At 40.9% G+C, this 15,047-nt stretch overlaps 1 protein-coding gene across 1 annotated transcript in view; it reads right to left on the bottom strand.

Annotated features, from left to right (window-relative positions):
• Positions 1 to 4,773, bottom strand: part of PPP1R8 (protein phosphatase 1 regulatory subunit 8) — a 28,703-nt gene extending 23,930 nt beyond the window's left edge. The window contains 3 exon segments of the mRNA XM_035901204.1: positions 4,009 to 4,091; positions 4,256 to 4,328; positions 4,613 to 4,773. Coding sequence (XP_035757097.1) covers positions 4,009 to 4,076 — 68 coding nt within the window. The 5' untranslated portion in view covers positions 4,077 to 4,091; positions 4,256 to 4,328; positions 4,613 to 4,773.
• Between the last annotated feature and the right edge of the window lie 10,274 nt (positions 4,774 to 15,047).

Genomic DNA, 15,047 nt, shown 5'->3' with positions numbered 1-15,047 from the left:
CCCGCTGCCGCGGGAAGACGCAGGGGCTGGCAGCAGCCGGTGAAACGCTGAGGTGTGACAGGAGGGGAGTGACCCGCATCGCACCCTTCTGTGAAAGCCCCCATTTTAACAAGCGTTTTAGCGTCTCAACTTTTTAGAGAACAGCAGACAGAAAACCAGTGAGCTGGCAGGTAAATGGGTCACGTACTTTGTTACAAGTACAGAAAATTGAGCTTATGTGAGGGAAAAATCCTATTTCTCCAGAATTACCCCACTGAGCCACAGCTCCCCCAGGAGCAGTTGCTCAGAGGACCAGGCCGCTGGAGCAGCGCGGGCACAGCTGCCTCAACAAGCGGCACAAGCAAGCTTACCCGAGCCCTGGCTCCAGCAGCGAGTGCCAGACTTCCTCGGGTGTTTCCAGCATCCCCCAGAGTGGTAGAAAATACATCCAAGAGCCAGGAATGCTTAGTGCCAGAACGCTGCAGCAACAGGGATGAGAGTTTCCGATAGTGATTTTTCACATTCAGAAACATTAGTCAAGACTGCTGTTAAAAACAGTTGCTGCAGCACTTCTGCCACTAAGTTCAACAACGTAAAGAAAGAGGAGAAAGCAGTCAAGTAATTACAGCAAGCTGGACTGGTGTTCTCAATTCCAGTTTCCAGAGGACTAAACCAGGCTAGAGCAAGGATGGAGCCCACAAATAACACACCCAGGCTCCCTTTTAAGCACAGGGATGAGGTAAAGGCTTTTATTTTCATATGGAGATGTGACATCCCTGCAGCAGGCAGTGCCCAAAGCAGCAGGCTCTACCATTTGATTAAGGAGCAGAATGACACACCACTCCCTCCTCAGATTTTACCATACAGGCAACTAGTCAAAACTGCCCCAAAACTGTTCCAATTAATTTTTCTGTGGCCAGCCCTGTGGTACAGGACTCTGCACAGGAGTTTTGTGTATGTCCATGTGAAAGTCATTCAGGGCTTTCAGTTAGTTTCATCCTCAAGAATCTGGGATCACAGAACTAAAGCTGGAGGAAAACATTGCTGTTGCTGATGTAAAGCCTTCTACCCTGCTTACAGAGGGAGCTGCAAACATACCCATTCCAACGTCTAACTGAAAGAGAAAGAAGCTCCAACATAGGCTTTTAGAAGTGTTTATTGATGGTTACTAGATGGAATGATGGCTCAATAGTGCAAACCACTGTGCAATTGGGAGAACATGCTCCCTTCCCACTTTTCACATGTACTTTATTATACAGGAGACATGGAATAAGGATTAAATACAAAATGGGTCAGTATGTTGCATTTACCACACTCCATTGGGCTTTGGACAGAGTACTGTTCCCTCAGTGCATGTCAGTTCAGAGCTACATTGAAGCAGGAAGTGGCTGCTATGTTCTGTCCAGCTCGACTAGCAAGACAATTGGAACCATCAATCTTTCTCATTTGCACGCACATGCTCAGTCCGAAAAAGCTAGCACTTCACTCAGCCAGTTTCTGTGCTTTCTGTTTCATAAAGAGTGGAAAACACCAGACACTCACAAACCACATGTAATATTTACTAGTACACTACAAGTGAGCTTCAAGAGCACTTCTTCAGAAGCAAGATTTCACTAATATTAAATTATCTTGCTAGCTTGTAAACTTAAGTGCCTACTTCTTCACCTTTGTGTGACTTTTCTCCCTGTAAGCTTCTAAAAACAATTGGAAGTGAGCAGCTAAACTGTATTTCTCGTGCTTGAGAGTCAGCACTGGAAGAGATTTATTAGTCCAATAATAAATGACCAGCTAGTTTCTCTAAGGAAGTTGCGTTGTTAGATTATAAGTCAAAGAACACTCTGTCCTCAAATGATGCGTTTTGAAAAAAAACAACCTCAACCATGCTCAAAAAAATTAAACTCCACAGTTACGAGTCTCAAGGCTAAACTGACCAGCACGCAGTGGTTCCAACTGTCATCCATGCACACTTCTCCTTGCGTTTCAAACCGGTAACAACATCTTTCTCTTCAAGAGAATCTAGAACCACAGCCATTTGGAGACTAATAAAACCACGGGGCAGATACTGGAAACTTCAGAAACTGCTGGATTAAGTTAATGCGAATTGGTGTTGTGCCCTCTTTGAACGTCATTCTTATTCCAGTCCAACAAAGTTACCTATACATATAAAACGTTAAAAGTTGTGCCACTTGTCAAAAAACAAGACGTCTCCAATTACTGATCACACTTTGGCATACAGTTGGGACAGGGAATAATACATTACAGAAAGCAAACCCACAAGATTTTAGTTACATAAAACAATATAATTTGTATATAAACTGATAAATACTGTCTCCATGGTTCACTAATTCCAAATACTAGTTATCTGCACATTAGTTGCTAATATCTATTACTAGAAGTAGTTCCAGCTTGTGCTCTCTCAGGGTGGTTAATTCATTTCCAAGACTAGTCAGCCTGTTTGCTCGGAGGGAAAAAAAAAATCTCAGCAATAAGACCAGGTTACATGTGAAGATTTCATTTTGTTGTCTGCCAGATAATGAATCCTATGATTACAGAAGCCACCGCAAGACCAAGAATCAGGATACAGATCTTCTTACGGGATTTCTTCTAATAAAAGAAGAAAAAAAAGCCACTGACACCAACAAGAGATGACAAGAGCAAAGAGCAAGTCTACCAGTTTACGTTACTAACTTTGGCGGACTAGAGCACTTGATACCCACACTTATTCAAGAGAAGTAACCAGTGTAGTCTGAACATTTTTACACGTTCCTTAAACTGCATTATCCTACAGATTTACATTTTCAGTTTTAGGAGCCGTCATCTAAGAGATGCAGTTAAGTCAGAATGTGACAAGTTTTGTTTCTCTTAAGTAAAATGCAAGCTTTGCTTCAACTTGACAATGCCTACCATATGCTTTTCATCCTGAGGGACATCATCATGGCTTCAGAGGAAAGCCAAACATCTCTAGCTATTTAGATTTTCCAGGTAAGGCTAATAAAACTGCTAAGCAGTTCCCCGATGCAATCTTCCCTTGGCCACTCGGAGCTGGTGTAGCAATAGCATGGCATTTCTACAGTTTAATTTATTTAATACACAGTTACTATACTTAGATTTTACAGCTTTAATTACTTTATTCATCATAGGAAACTACAGTCTGTCCATATACACCAAATATTTTTAACTGGTATCTAAGGATATTTATAACCATTTCCTCCACCATCCAGAAAACCACATCCAATGCATGTCCAGTAGCTCCCAAACTTTGATTTATAACATACCTCAACACTTTTTAAAGGAAGCCATGGAGAACTAAATACTGCCAGATGGCAAAAACTACTTTCCCTCCCTTGCAGCAGCACTGGAGTTCCATTGCCTTCTAGTACCTCCCCACTTAACAGCTTGAAAGAGTCCAATTTTTCTATCTTGCGTGGAAGCCTGAAGTCCCAGCAGTGAAACTGTTGGGACTGACTGAAGCAGAACCCTTGTTCCTTCACAGAACCTGAACATAACAGGGACAATAACAATGAAAGGAACCTGCAGAAAACACTGAATATCATACATTGATGGGACAGCGAGGACAGACTATGGGATAGAAACTCAGTAGTTAGAAAGAAGGGTGCTGCAAATCCCGGTCATCAGAAGTTTCCCCAAGTCTGGGCAGGATTTTTGCACATCAGTGTCTTGGCTGATATGTTTATAAGATAGATACAACATGAGAATTTATTCTTGTTCAACTGTTCTGCTAACTCCTGAGACGACTAAATACTTAAACCTGCTGAGCACATCTACACGAAGGAACAGACTGACTATACATCCTCTGAAGTAGAAGGGTAATTTCAATACCGTGTTTTTGGCTCAGGTGCTTTATCTATTCCTTGTAGTAAAATTTTGAGTGAGTGCCAACTTGCACAAAACCAAAATAAATGTTTTTAATAACTTGTTTGGTGGCTGCAGTCCTCGGTATGTGTCTCATTATGCCTGTTCCATTATTGCTCAACTGTACATTGACAATAAGGCAAGCACACAATTTACCTGATAATAGGCAGCTCTCTGTAACTGCTCACTGGCTCTTTCCACATGGACTTCTGCACTTTCCACATTTGCCTCTATGCTATCTATGGAAAAATAAGAGAACTCATTGTAAAATATTTCAGAGCTTCGGTGTTTAAAAAAAATCAGAAATACAATACTTTTTACACAAAATACTGGAAAATTTAATTTATGTAGGCAAAAATATGTAATTGAACTGAAAAGAAATTTCCTTACAAATCACACTTACCAATCATATCTCCTTGGTCATGAATCATCATGGCTAAATCTTTAAATATCTGATTGACATCCAAAATGTCTGCCTGAAGACAACAGTTTGACAAGTTATAACAAACATTGGTTACAATTTTTCTGACCATGACCACCAAAATGTCAGAATAGATACCAACATTCACTGACTGAGGTGACTTGATCCTACTATCTATGCAACTTGGGTTTAACACAAAAGCCTACAACATTCCCGCTGCTGAATATCTGTTTCATTACACTAGCAATTAGCATAGTATGGAACTGAGATGAACATTGTAACATGAGTTGCTCCTACCATCTCTGAAGGACCACCAGTCAACACTGAAGGAAAATATACCTAGTCTCCTTCAACAGGAGCAGGGAGATTGATCTCGGCATCAATCCTCTCTACAAGGAACTCTGTTCCTCCACCTTCAGATCTCCTCAGCCCATCCCATTAGTTAGCACTGCACAACTTCTTTGGTTTATCTCCCAATACTCTTAACTGCAGGATCTACTGGTCACCTCTAATTGCCTGATTGCTGTTTCTCTTTCTTTAATGAGTTCAAGGTCTTGTTCAGTTATTGCCACATCTTCTTCCTGAGACTGCATTTGATTCCAGTCTTCACCACTGGAAAGAGATAGAAAGAAAGTATGACTCTGCGTAGGCACTTCCACACTCCATTTATAGCAATGCACCAGGGAGTTAAAGTTGAAAAGTTTCCTACAGAACAACCCACAGGTTCCTGGCCCTGCAACTGTGTATACAGAGGCAGGACCAATTTGTGATAACAGTTACAAACTGGAACAGTTGGGAAAAAAAAAGGGACAGATGAGGAAAAGTGAAGAAACTGGAAAGCAATTACATGCATAGAATACTCTGTTCTAGGATGTAACAGTCATCTACAGCATTATAGAAGAAACCTCCTTATTTCAGTTCTGGGTTTTTTTGGGTTTTTGTTTGTTTGTTTGTTTGTTTTGTTTTTTTTAAAAATACCTGTACCTTCCTTCCCTCTCACCATCCCCCAAACAGGGAGAAATCAGGGTGAAAGTTTTGATAGTGAGTAGCCTGCAAGCACAACATTATCAGAACAAAAGAACACTTGACAAGCATCTGGATTCAAATATTCTTACCTGCTATCTGGCATCTGGAGATAAGAATAAAGTGTTTTGGTATTTTAGTTCATTAGTCTAGTAAGAACTTCAAATTAAACCACACACCAAAAGAGATGTTACAAAACAAGTAACTCTGCATCCCAGTCTACCTCTCTCCTGATGAGCTGGTACTTCCTAACTGCTGCACACGTTACACCAATTACAGTGAAGGCTGTACCTATAATACAAGGCCATCTCTATCTTCGGCATAGAAAGTTCTTCAAAGGCAACATCTCCCTCTTCTCAAAGAGAAGTGTGCTGGAAAGCACTGCAACATTCCAGTGTTAGGTATACAACACGAAATAGTAAGTTTTTAAATGTCTCAAAATGCCAAAAGAAATGAAGCTAAGCTACGTGACTAGGTCAGAGATGGCTGACCATCCCAGCAATTCTGCTCCGAGGTGGCAGTATGGTTTTCAGTTATTTAAGGCAGAAGATTCTGACATGTGGCACACAAAAACAACTTGGAATGTGGAGTAGTTGCTGTGTGCCACTCTCTGAGCTAAGAGCCTATGTGTGAACAGGTACCTGTCTGGTTCCCCTTGCGTTAGCGAGCAAGGCCTTCAAACTCATCACAGCATCTGTACAACTGAACAACCTGGGACTTTCACTCATGACACAGTATGTGAAAGCACAGGGCTAATGAAGGGGATGCACACCAAGCAGCTGATCAGGTGAAGTGCAGTTTGCAGAGGGAGGATGAGACATTTAAGCTAGGCCTCCGGATTTAGAAAGTTAAAGGATTTATACAGATAGGGCCAACAGATTTGAACCCAGTTTTCTCAAATAGAGTAGAAACTGACACAGTAATCACAGATACTTCTGGAGTGTCCCGAGTTCTCTTTACTCACACTGTAAAGTTGATAGGACGTTTTACAAACCTGCCCACTGTGCAGGCACACTGTTACTGCAGAACGGATATGACTGTCTGTCAGGTAACAGTAGTGCCGTCTTGTGCATGTTTTAGGATTAGTTTTCCATTGCGTAATGTCCAGGGCTTCTGAATAAATTCAGAAGGCAGCCTCAACCACTACTCTGTAATAGCTCCAACTGGGCTGCTAGATAACACCCAAACCCATGAAATAAATATACAGCTCTTTTGTGGAAAATGTCACAGTGAGGGAAATCCTGTCTGGCAATCTTGTGCTCACAGTCCAGAAAACCAGGAGCTCCAACTGCCACATACTGGGGACTCCACTATTCCCCTCAGAGCAGTAATCACACCACCTACATTTAAGGAGGATAAAAGACTGTCATATGCAGTTAATTTTTACATTGTATATTACAAGTACTGTAATGATTGCATTTCAAGTCTTTTTGCTTTGCATTCATCTAGCAGATCCTGGCCCAAGTTACAATAACATATCTTACCACAAAAACTTTAGTTATACATAGTTAAAACTATACCTCAGAAGTATAAGAAGCTGTTACCTATCAAATGAAACAAGCTGTTCTTCTCTGAGCCGCTCATCAGCCAGGAAGAGATAAAGGAGTTATTAGTCTTGCAGACTACCAGGACCACTTGCAAAATCCCCAGGAGTATCTTGAAGACAAAGGCATATATTGTCCAAAGAGTTCTCCGCGAATGCCACTGTCGCTTCAACTTTCAGATTTAATGTAGGTTAATTAAGATTAGATTTAGATTTATCTTTAATTTTTAGATTCAAATTGTCTCTGCACATCAGAGGCAACTGAGAGGTCAAAAGCAGCTAGTCCGTTTACTCGTATCCGCTGTCATTGTTTGTCACCTCCTCTCTCAACATGTAGCAAAAAATCTGGAGGATAATCCAACTGATAAACGCGTTCCCTTGTAGAAGTTAAGAATGCATACTGACCACAAAGCCCCAAGGCAAGGGGAGGAAAATGCTTTCACTGGCTTTTTTATTATGAATAAAAATAGTAGCCACAGGGGTTTGTCAAAACATAATAGGGAGAAGGTTTAAATGTACATTGGAGATATTTGCAGGGCAGTAGCTATAAGAAAATAAAGAAACATAGCATGAGATTTAAGATGTAATTTAAGGTGTGGTAAGCTTCCAACCGACCTCTTAAATTTTATAGTCTAGGGCTGCTAGAGAGCAGCCTGCAATGCTTTGTTATTAACCATACTTTGATGCCCCTCTTGTCCTCCACAACATTTGCAGCTGCCAGGATTTCTTCCTTCCTCTATTACCATTGACAAGTGGCACACTGAAATGAGTGCCTAGTACTTGCAACATCGGTAATGACAAAACTAATGCACCGAGGCCTCATCTGCACTCAGTAATGTGTCAGTAGGCAGCTATGAAGTTGGTAGGCAAGTACAAGATCTCAAAAGACTTGTAGTTCAATATATCAATAGAAAATTCCTATAAATACTTACAGAGATACGGGAGCCAGCTCTCACCCTTGCTACAGTCTCTTTTTCCTTCTCTGACACTCGCCTCTGTATTGCCTGGAAGTTATTTAAGGCCGCGGAGAAGTCATTCATTAAGCGTTCTTTCTGAAGCCTCTGTTGGCGCTAAAGAATTGAAACAAAAACAAGTGTTCAGATATTTGCATTCATGATAATGTAACTGTCAGACTCTCAAAAACCCCATCATCATAACAACAATGAATGCTGGCATTCAAGTGATCTTTTGGTTCCAGCATTCTGGGGCACTGGAAAGAACAAAAAGCCCTCCATATTTTAATTGTTATAGCAAATGCTCTACGCCCTGCCTCTTGCAGAACAGTTTTGTGCAATAAGGTTCTCTAATTGCAATCTAGTTTTAAGTCTGGAGTAGAGAGGTCTTCTACACCATTGCTTTTATTCAAATCACATTCCAGTAATCTACCACATTTAATTACATTCCTTTTGGATACACACAATGCCTTTACCCCCCATTTCTCTACTTAGCCAACCTGGTAGTACTTAACTTTCTCTCGTCCTGACAACCCCCTTAACTACCTTAGAAATATAGGAAGCCCCACATTTCCAGAACTAATGACAACACCCATTACCGCAGTTTCATAAACTGTCTCTCCCAGCTGTTACACACTACAATCCTGGTGTTATTTGAATACCCTTAGTCCTGATAACCATTTCAATTTGTCTTTTCTCCAAATACATTAGTTGTAATATTCCTTTTCATCCTCATTTTACAGTATCAACTTATTTAGCCTCCACAGAACATCTCCTTCTAGTGTCATGACATCCCAGTTATGGGAAACAAAAAGTTGTGAAAAAGCTTGTCCCAAGGACATTCAATCCTCTAGTAAGCTCTAATGTTTTCCGTTAGACAGATTCCCAACAGCTGTCTCAAATCGCAGGCTTTCTAGTATTGTAATCCTTCAATGAGTTTGTATCAATTCAACAGCCATTTCAAGGAAATAAATGTTTTCAATTAGTTTTTTCTATAATAAGCCTCATAGTACACTGCAGCTTCTATCTGAGCTGTCTGGAAGCAACAACCCTTCTGCCAGAGGAGATCCTCAGCACATTGATGCCAGCTCCTGCAGATTTTGACTGGACTGCTCCAACAGGCTAGGCTTCAGAAGTCACTACTGCATTCGGTGAGATGCACATGATAGGATTTTGTTCACCAGAGGGAAATGAAAAATATTTGCTGAACAAACAGGCAAAATGTGGCCATGCTTACAACTGGCATATAAACCTCTAAATACAGAATTAGACTAAGACAACATCTGCTGACCCATATCCACAGATCATCTCACAACAGTATCACAAAAGCAGATATCTCAATTTTGTGGTAGTGATTTAAAGTAGAGCAAGAAAATGCCAACAGCAGAGGCCTGTCCCTTCCCTTTCCCATAGGGAGGGGGAACTCGACGGACCATTTGGCAAGAGATAAAGTCATAATCATTGCCGCATTATATTTTGCTTTATTCCAGTATGAGCAAGGTGAGTCAGCTTCTCCCCCCCCCGCAATAAATCACATACAACGGAAAGCTTTTTGGTGTGATCACTTTTCATACTGACATGCAGTTTGCTATGAGTTCTTAGCCTAAAACACTGCCTCACATAACCAGGCACTTTGTAAACAAGATTATTTTTCAGAAAGTTACTCAGAAAACCAGAATTGCATACTCAGCTCTCCCCAGACATTTAGGGCTTCTTACTCTCACGTGAGTAAGTTTTATACCTATTTGCCACTGGGAAACATTGTTTCCCAGTGTTATATAAGCAGCCAGGATGTAGACAGTTTAATGTGTTTCCCTACTTCAACAACATTCTTCACTGCAAAAGGCTGCTGTCTTGTCAGCTGTGCCAGTTCAAGCTTCGTAACATTGTGGTCTAAGCTAGTTTCATGAAATGAGTGATTTAAAAATATGTCCAGAGAAATTCTGTGTGCCCACCTGTTCAGAAGTGGATAGAGGAAGTGGTAGAGACCCCAGCTCCTTTAGATATTCGTTGGTCTCTTTGGCAAGGCAGTTTGCAGAATGCTGTAGCTGTTGTCTGAAATGAAAGTTCAAAAGCAGTTACATAAGCTTCTACCTAAAAAGCAGTCTCCGAGCATTTCAGTTTCCAAAATAATGACCAAATAGGGGTTCTGAGATCACGCATCTTTATGGTGGGGTTTTTTCACCCTAATTGAATAGAGATGTACTTTTAGCTTTTACCATGAACTTGACTCTGAACTAAGTTTTAAAAAAAAAAATTCAAAGAAGTCCTGTGCTCCCTGCTAACTAGTGTAATTCAGTAAAAAGATACTCTTCTCCAATGGCATAAGAGAGAGAAATTCAAGGGAGAAACAACTTTGTTCTGTGAACATAATCACACTTTTAGGATGAATCCTTGTGGTACCAACTGATAACTAATTGTTCACTTGACAACCACCAACTCCATTGGTTAAATGTACATTTGAAGTACAGAGACTCAGCAATACTGAATTGTCGTGTTTTTGTGAAAATTAATGATCAGAGCAGATGAATGATCCAGCTTCTACTTGGGGAAATGCAAGGCTTTCCCTTGAGCCCTCATGTTTTCCAACAACACTGCAATTCAAAGCTATCGTTACAAAGGATCTAGTGCAGCAGCACTTTCATTAGTAACACAATACAGAAAGATATCAGTTACATTGAACTTAATGTAAAGACATCATCTTGTACATCGAAGGTGCAGTTTATTAGAGAGAACTCTAGTGCTCCACAGCAAACAGAACTGCAAGTCTTATTTTGTAGCCGTATGCACAAAACCTAATACAGTAAACCAGGAAAACACAAAATACTACATAATGCAATTTTTTTGGCATTTAATGGCTTCAGGATGCTTAAGTGAACATCACCTAGTCAGCCCAATAGATACACAAATCAAAGTATTCAGGCTGCATTACTGTAAAAGTTGACCTGCAATATGTGAGCTGAATAAACCACCCATGCATTTTTCTATTAAATTTATATAGCAGCTGACAATCTGTGGAGTGCAACCCCTCTCACATTGCAGAGGAGGGCCATTTCTACAATGAAATTAAATAGAAAGACATTTGTTTGGTCACCAGTGATTAGTTCTTCAATCTACTGATTAAATACAGATCAAATCAACTGAGCAGCTCAGACAAACAAATTCCTTTCTCTCCCAACTGGGCTCTGATCTCATCCTTCAAATGTAGTGTACATAGCTATCACCACAAGTTATGAACTTATTCAAAAATCAGCTAAAAAAATGGGGAAGTTGCCTACTCAGAGATTCAAGGCACAGTCACATGAAGAGATAATGGAAGAACTTACTTTCAAGTTTTCTTTTATCACTCCAGAAACTATTCTTCCCATAACTTGCTATTTATGCTTTACAAGTTGTAAAAGATGCACAGGCATACAGATTCCCTGTTCAGTCTCTCCAGGAGTCAGTTTGGACTATGCCTGTTTACATGTCTTCTATATTGTCCCCCACTGGCATATTTTTCTTCTGAAATTACATGTAGCATTTTGGCTGCCATACAGGAGTGCTAATCTTTCTAGTGCCTAAAACCATCTGTACTACAAGCTCCTTTTTAATCAGTTATGGGTCTTCTTTGCTGTTTTTCCTTATTGTTCTTACGTGAGGGCCAAGTACCCAGTATGGCATTAATTTCTTCTAAACCACAATTGAAGCTACTACGGCTAGTCCTCAGAGTACAGCTGTACAGAGTACAGCATGGTTGATGTGCTACTACCCTTTTCAAATAAAGTGTACCATTTCTAACTATTCCCATCCAGCAGTTTTGGATGGCTTCTCCAGAATCCTGTAGAAACACCTTAATTCATCCAGTAAACTACTTAACACAGCTAATTATTTTTGGTTTGTGGAACTGTATTAAATTTATCTAATAGAGCATCTCCCCAAAGCAAGTAACCTAGTTCCTCTAAGAATACAAAGAGAAATGAAAGATAACCTATACAAATGTTAGCTCATTTAATACTTACAAGTTCTCCTGAAGTTTGCTGGAATCCTGCTTCGTTCCCAGCTGGCTCATCAAATTCTTTATCTGAGCAGCTGAGGATAAAGAGATCACAAGACGAGTTTGTAAGACAAGCTCTAGTATATTTTATTCCTTCTTGAATGTATCCTTCTAGCTTTCCACAAAGGACTTCTCTCAATGTTTGACTTAAGCTGGTAAGACAACACTTACATTATTTTCTTTAAATGCAAAGTGTATTTTGAACATCCCCATTTAGACATGATCCATCCTAACAGACTAACTTTCAGGTAAGAAAGTGATAATGAGGCATACATACCCTGAAGATGGGTCTGTGGAGCTAAAACCTTGTGCACTCCTCTTCCTCAACCTTTTTAGATCAACTAACATAGCTGTTTCTTTCTATCAGCCTTGCTATTTCTGTATTTTAGGCTATCACTGCTGCAGAACAACTTTACCATGCTGTGTTGCCACTTTTACATATTCTAAAGTTACTTAAGTTATTAGTCCTCTGTTAAAAAAAAATTAGTAAGAAAAAGCCAAGGGTTGCTATCCATTAAAAAATTTGAATTTTTCTACTCATGATAGCCCCAACCTTTTTGCAACACTGGCAACAAACAATCTTTCAAGAACAGCAGATAGCAATGGTGCAGTTCATAGTTAGCTTGCATCCATCCGAAATCATGTTGTAGTGAAAAGAGATATTCTAGCCCTCTTTCTCCCCTACCTCCTATGTTTTTCCCCTGTTTTCCTTGTGTAGGCACTAGGGATCATGCAACCACACAATGCATCACATCAAATCGTTAACTTACCTGAAAAGCAAGCACCATCTTCTCTCCCCACTGCCTCTACCTTAGAAGATTATTTTTTTGACAGATCAACAAGCTGATCCACTGCAGCGGCATCATTTTTAGCATTACTAGAGACGCTGGGCACAGCACTTACAACAGGAGTACAAAGTTTGATTGGCTCAAATAGACCATGAAATCGTATGCTATCCCATCAAGCATCGAGAGAAGCAAGACCAAGGAGGATCAACTTAATACAGTTCTGTAGGCAGCTGAATTACATTGAAATATCCCCTGAGTTTAACAAGAGCTACTTCCAATTCCGTGACATCTTATTGGTATAATTTCTGCTTTCAGCCTGGAGCAAGCCACTTCAGTTGATTAAATGTGTTGCTGAAGAAATACCAGATTCCTTACAACAGCCACTTCTTTTAAAGTGATATCCAATGGCTTATAACAGTGGCAGCTCAGCTAAGGCTGCAATATGATTTAATCAGTAATTAGGCAAGTATTCTAGCTTTCGCATCCAGTGAGTGTTCTCACAGAGAATTCTAGACTCCTATTAGCTCATACAGTGAAGAGTTATTTAGCAACTTCTTACACCCTCAGCTGAATATAGCTTCTAGCAAGCAAGACTGCACGTATTTCACAGCTCTGTCAGCCCCAGGAGGGTCAGAAAAGTTGGTAGTCAAGTTGAACCAACAAATGGCACACAGGCCATAGTCTGCGTGCGGGTATCAAAGACTTTGCAAGTGGCATTTGTGCTATAATGTCTCGATACTCTGTGATGTTTTGGGGTTTTTTTCCTCCATTGGGGAGATTCTTGTGCGAGTCCCATTTCCACGCCATTTTTTTGCTATGTTTAGTTTATCTCAGCCAACAGCAACACACAGAGTCTACACATGATGAGAGCAAAGTGTCTGGGAGACCAAAAAGGAGAGGGGCTGGAGCTCTTTACCTTTATTCTTTGGCTAGCGGTTATACATCTCAACACAGAGCCCTCTCAGTCAACAGCTTTCAGCCTCCAAACCCTTTCAGTTTTAGGCTGCAAAGCCTTCCATATACTGACTATTTTACACTTAAGATTATTTAAAACATTTTGATCTCTGCTCTAGATGCTTTGGTAAGTGTAACAGTCTTGCAAGCAACAGTTTTGCCAGCTCAGGCCACCAGTTTTCTGTACATTTTGTGTGAAATGCTAACTCTACAGTTTCCCAAGAGGAGTGAATAATAGTCAGCTGTGTCCACTGCTTGCTGTTTTCCTTGTAAGGAATGAAAGGAGAGATGAGGACAGGCTCAAGGCTTCCATATCTCTTCTCCTCCTAGGCCTGAATGGAAAGCTTTTATAAATTGTGTAATAAAGTTAATTACTGTGATGTTAAGTCAGATGTTCTGTGTGTTCCCACCCATCTTGATAAAAACTGTAAGGCTATTTGTTTCATTTGAGATAGGCAGCACACTGAGATAGGATGGCTGCTGGTCATGAGACAGCGGAAGCTCGTCCTATGAGAAAAAGAAGCTGAACTACTTAGCAGGGGAGGCTCACAGAAGTCCCGTGAAAGGGAGGGGGGAGTAAAGAGGAAGAAGGGGAAAAAAAAAAAAAAAAAAAAAGGAAAACCACCCCAGACAACTTGTGTTATTTGGTGAACTTAGAAGCAATTCAACTAGCAGCCATGCCTATACCAAAAAGAAATGAACATGACTGAGCAAAAGCAAATCAGTTTCAGCAACATTAATAGCTTTGTATAATCAAATTGGAGAAGTCAACAACTTTCTGAGGAACCAACATGTTCAACTGACCTTGCCCCTAAAAAATTGTACAGGTACTTGGACAATTAATGCCTTCTTTAGCAAAGACAGTATCCTTAGGAACGGGTTATATCCAAGACTCTTTTGGAAGTGACTAATTTAGTAAGCAGTATTTCAGCAATCAATGCTAGGATTTAAATGATTAGCTTACAACACTGCTAACTTTCTCTAGTGACAACCATATGACCAAGAAACTGCAGCACCATTTACTTAATGGCAATCTGTTCAGCAAGCAGAATGCTTCCCTGCAGAACTGTGCCAGGGAAGTTAAGAGGTTACAGGCTAGTAAGGGGCCGATTAAGAGGAAACGGGCAAGTTAACATCAGCCTTCAGGAACCTCTGCAACAGAGCACTTCTTCAGGCACTCTGCAAGTGCCACTTGAAGGCACCCCAAGGCGAGCGAGAAGCCAGGCTCTTGCCAGGGTGACAGAGGGGTTTTCAGCTCTGCTCGGGAAGAGCCCAGCTTGGCAAAAGTGACATAAACGCCGCATCTGAAGAGACAGGAGCGCGTATTCCGCCTCGGCCAGCGGCAGCGTGCAAGCTGTTAATTACAACACACGGAGGAGGAAGCTCAGCTACCGGCTGGCGTGTGTCCGCGCCCGCGGGGGAGCGAAGCCCCCACGCCCGGGAGGGCCCCGGTCCACCCGCGCCGGGCTCCCGCCCG

Source organism: Egretta garzetta, unplaced genomic scaffold, assembly GCF_000687185.1.
Source record: "Egretta garzetta isolate BGI_Z169 unplaced genomic scaffold, ASM68718v1 scaffold368, whole genome shotgun sequence".
Taxonomy (NCBI): Eukaryota; Metazoa; Chordata; class Aves; order Pelecaniformes; family Ardeidae; genus Egretta; species Egretta garzetta.
This window is presented reverse-complemented; position numbering and strand designations above follow the sequence as displayed.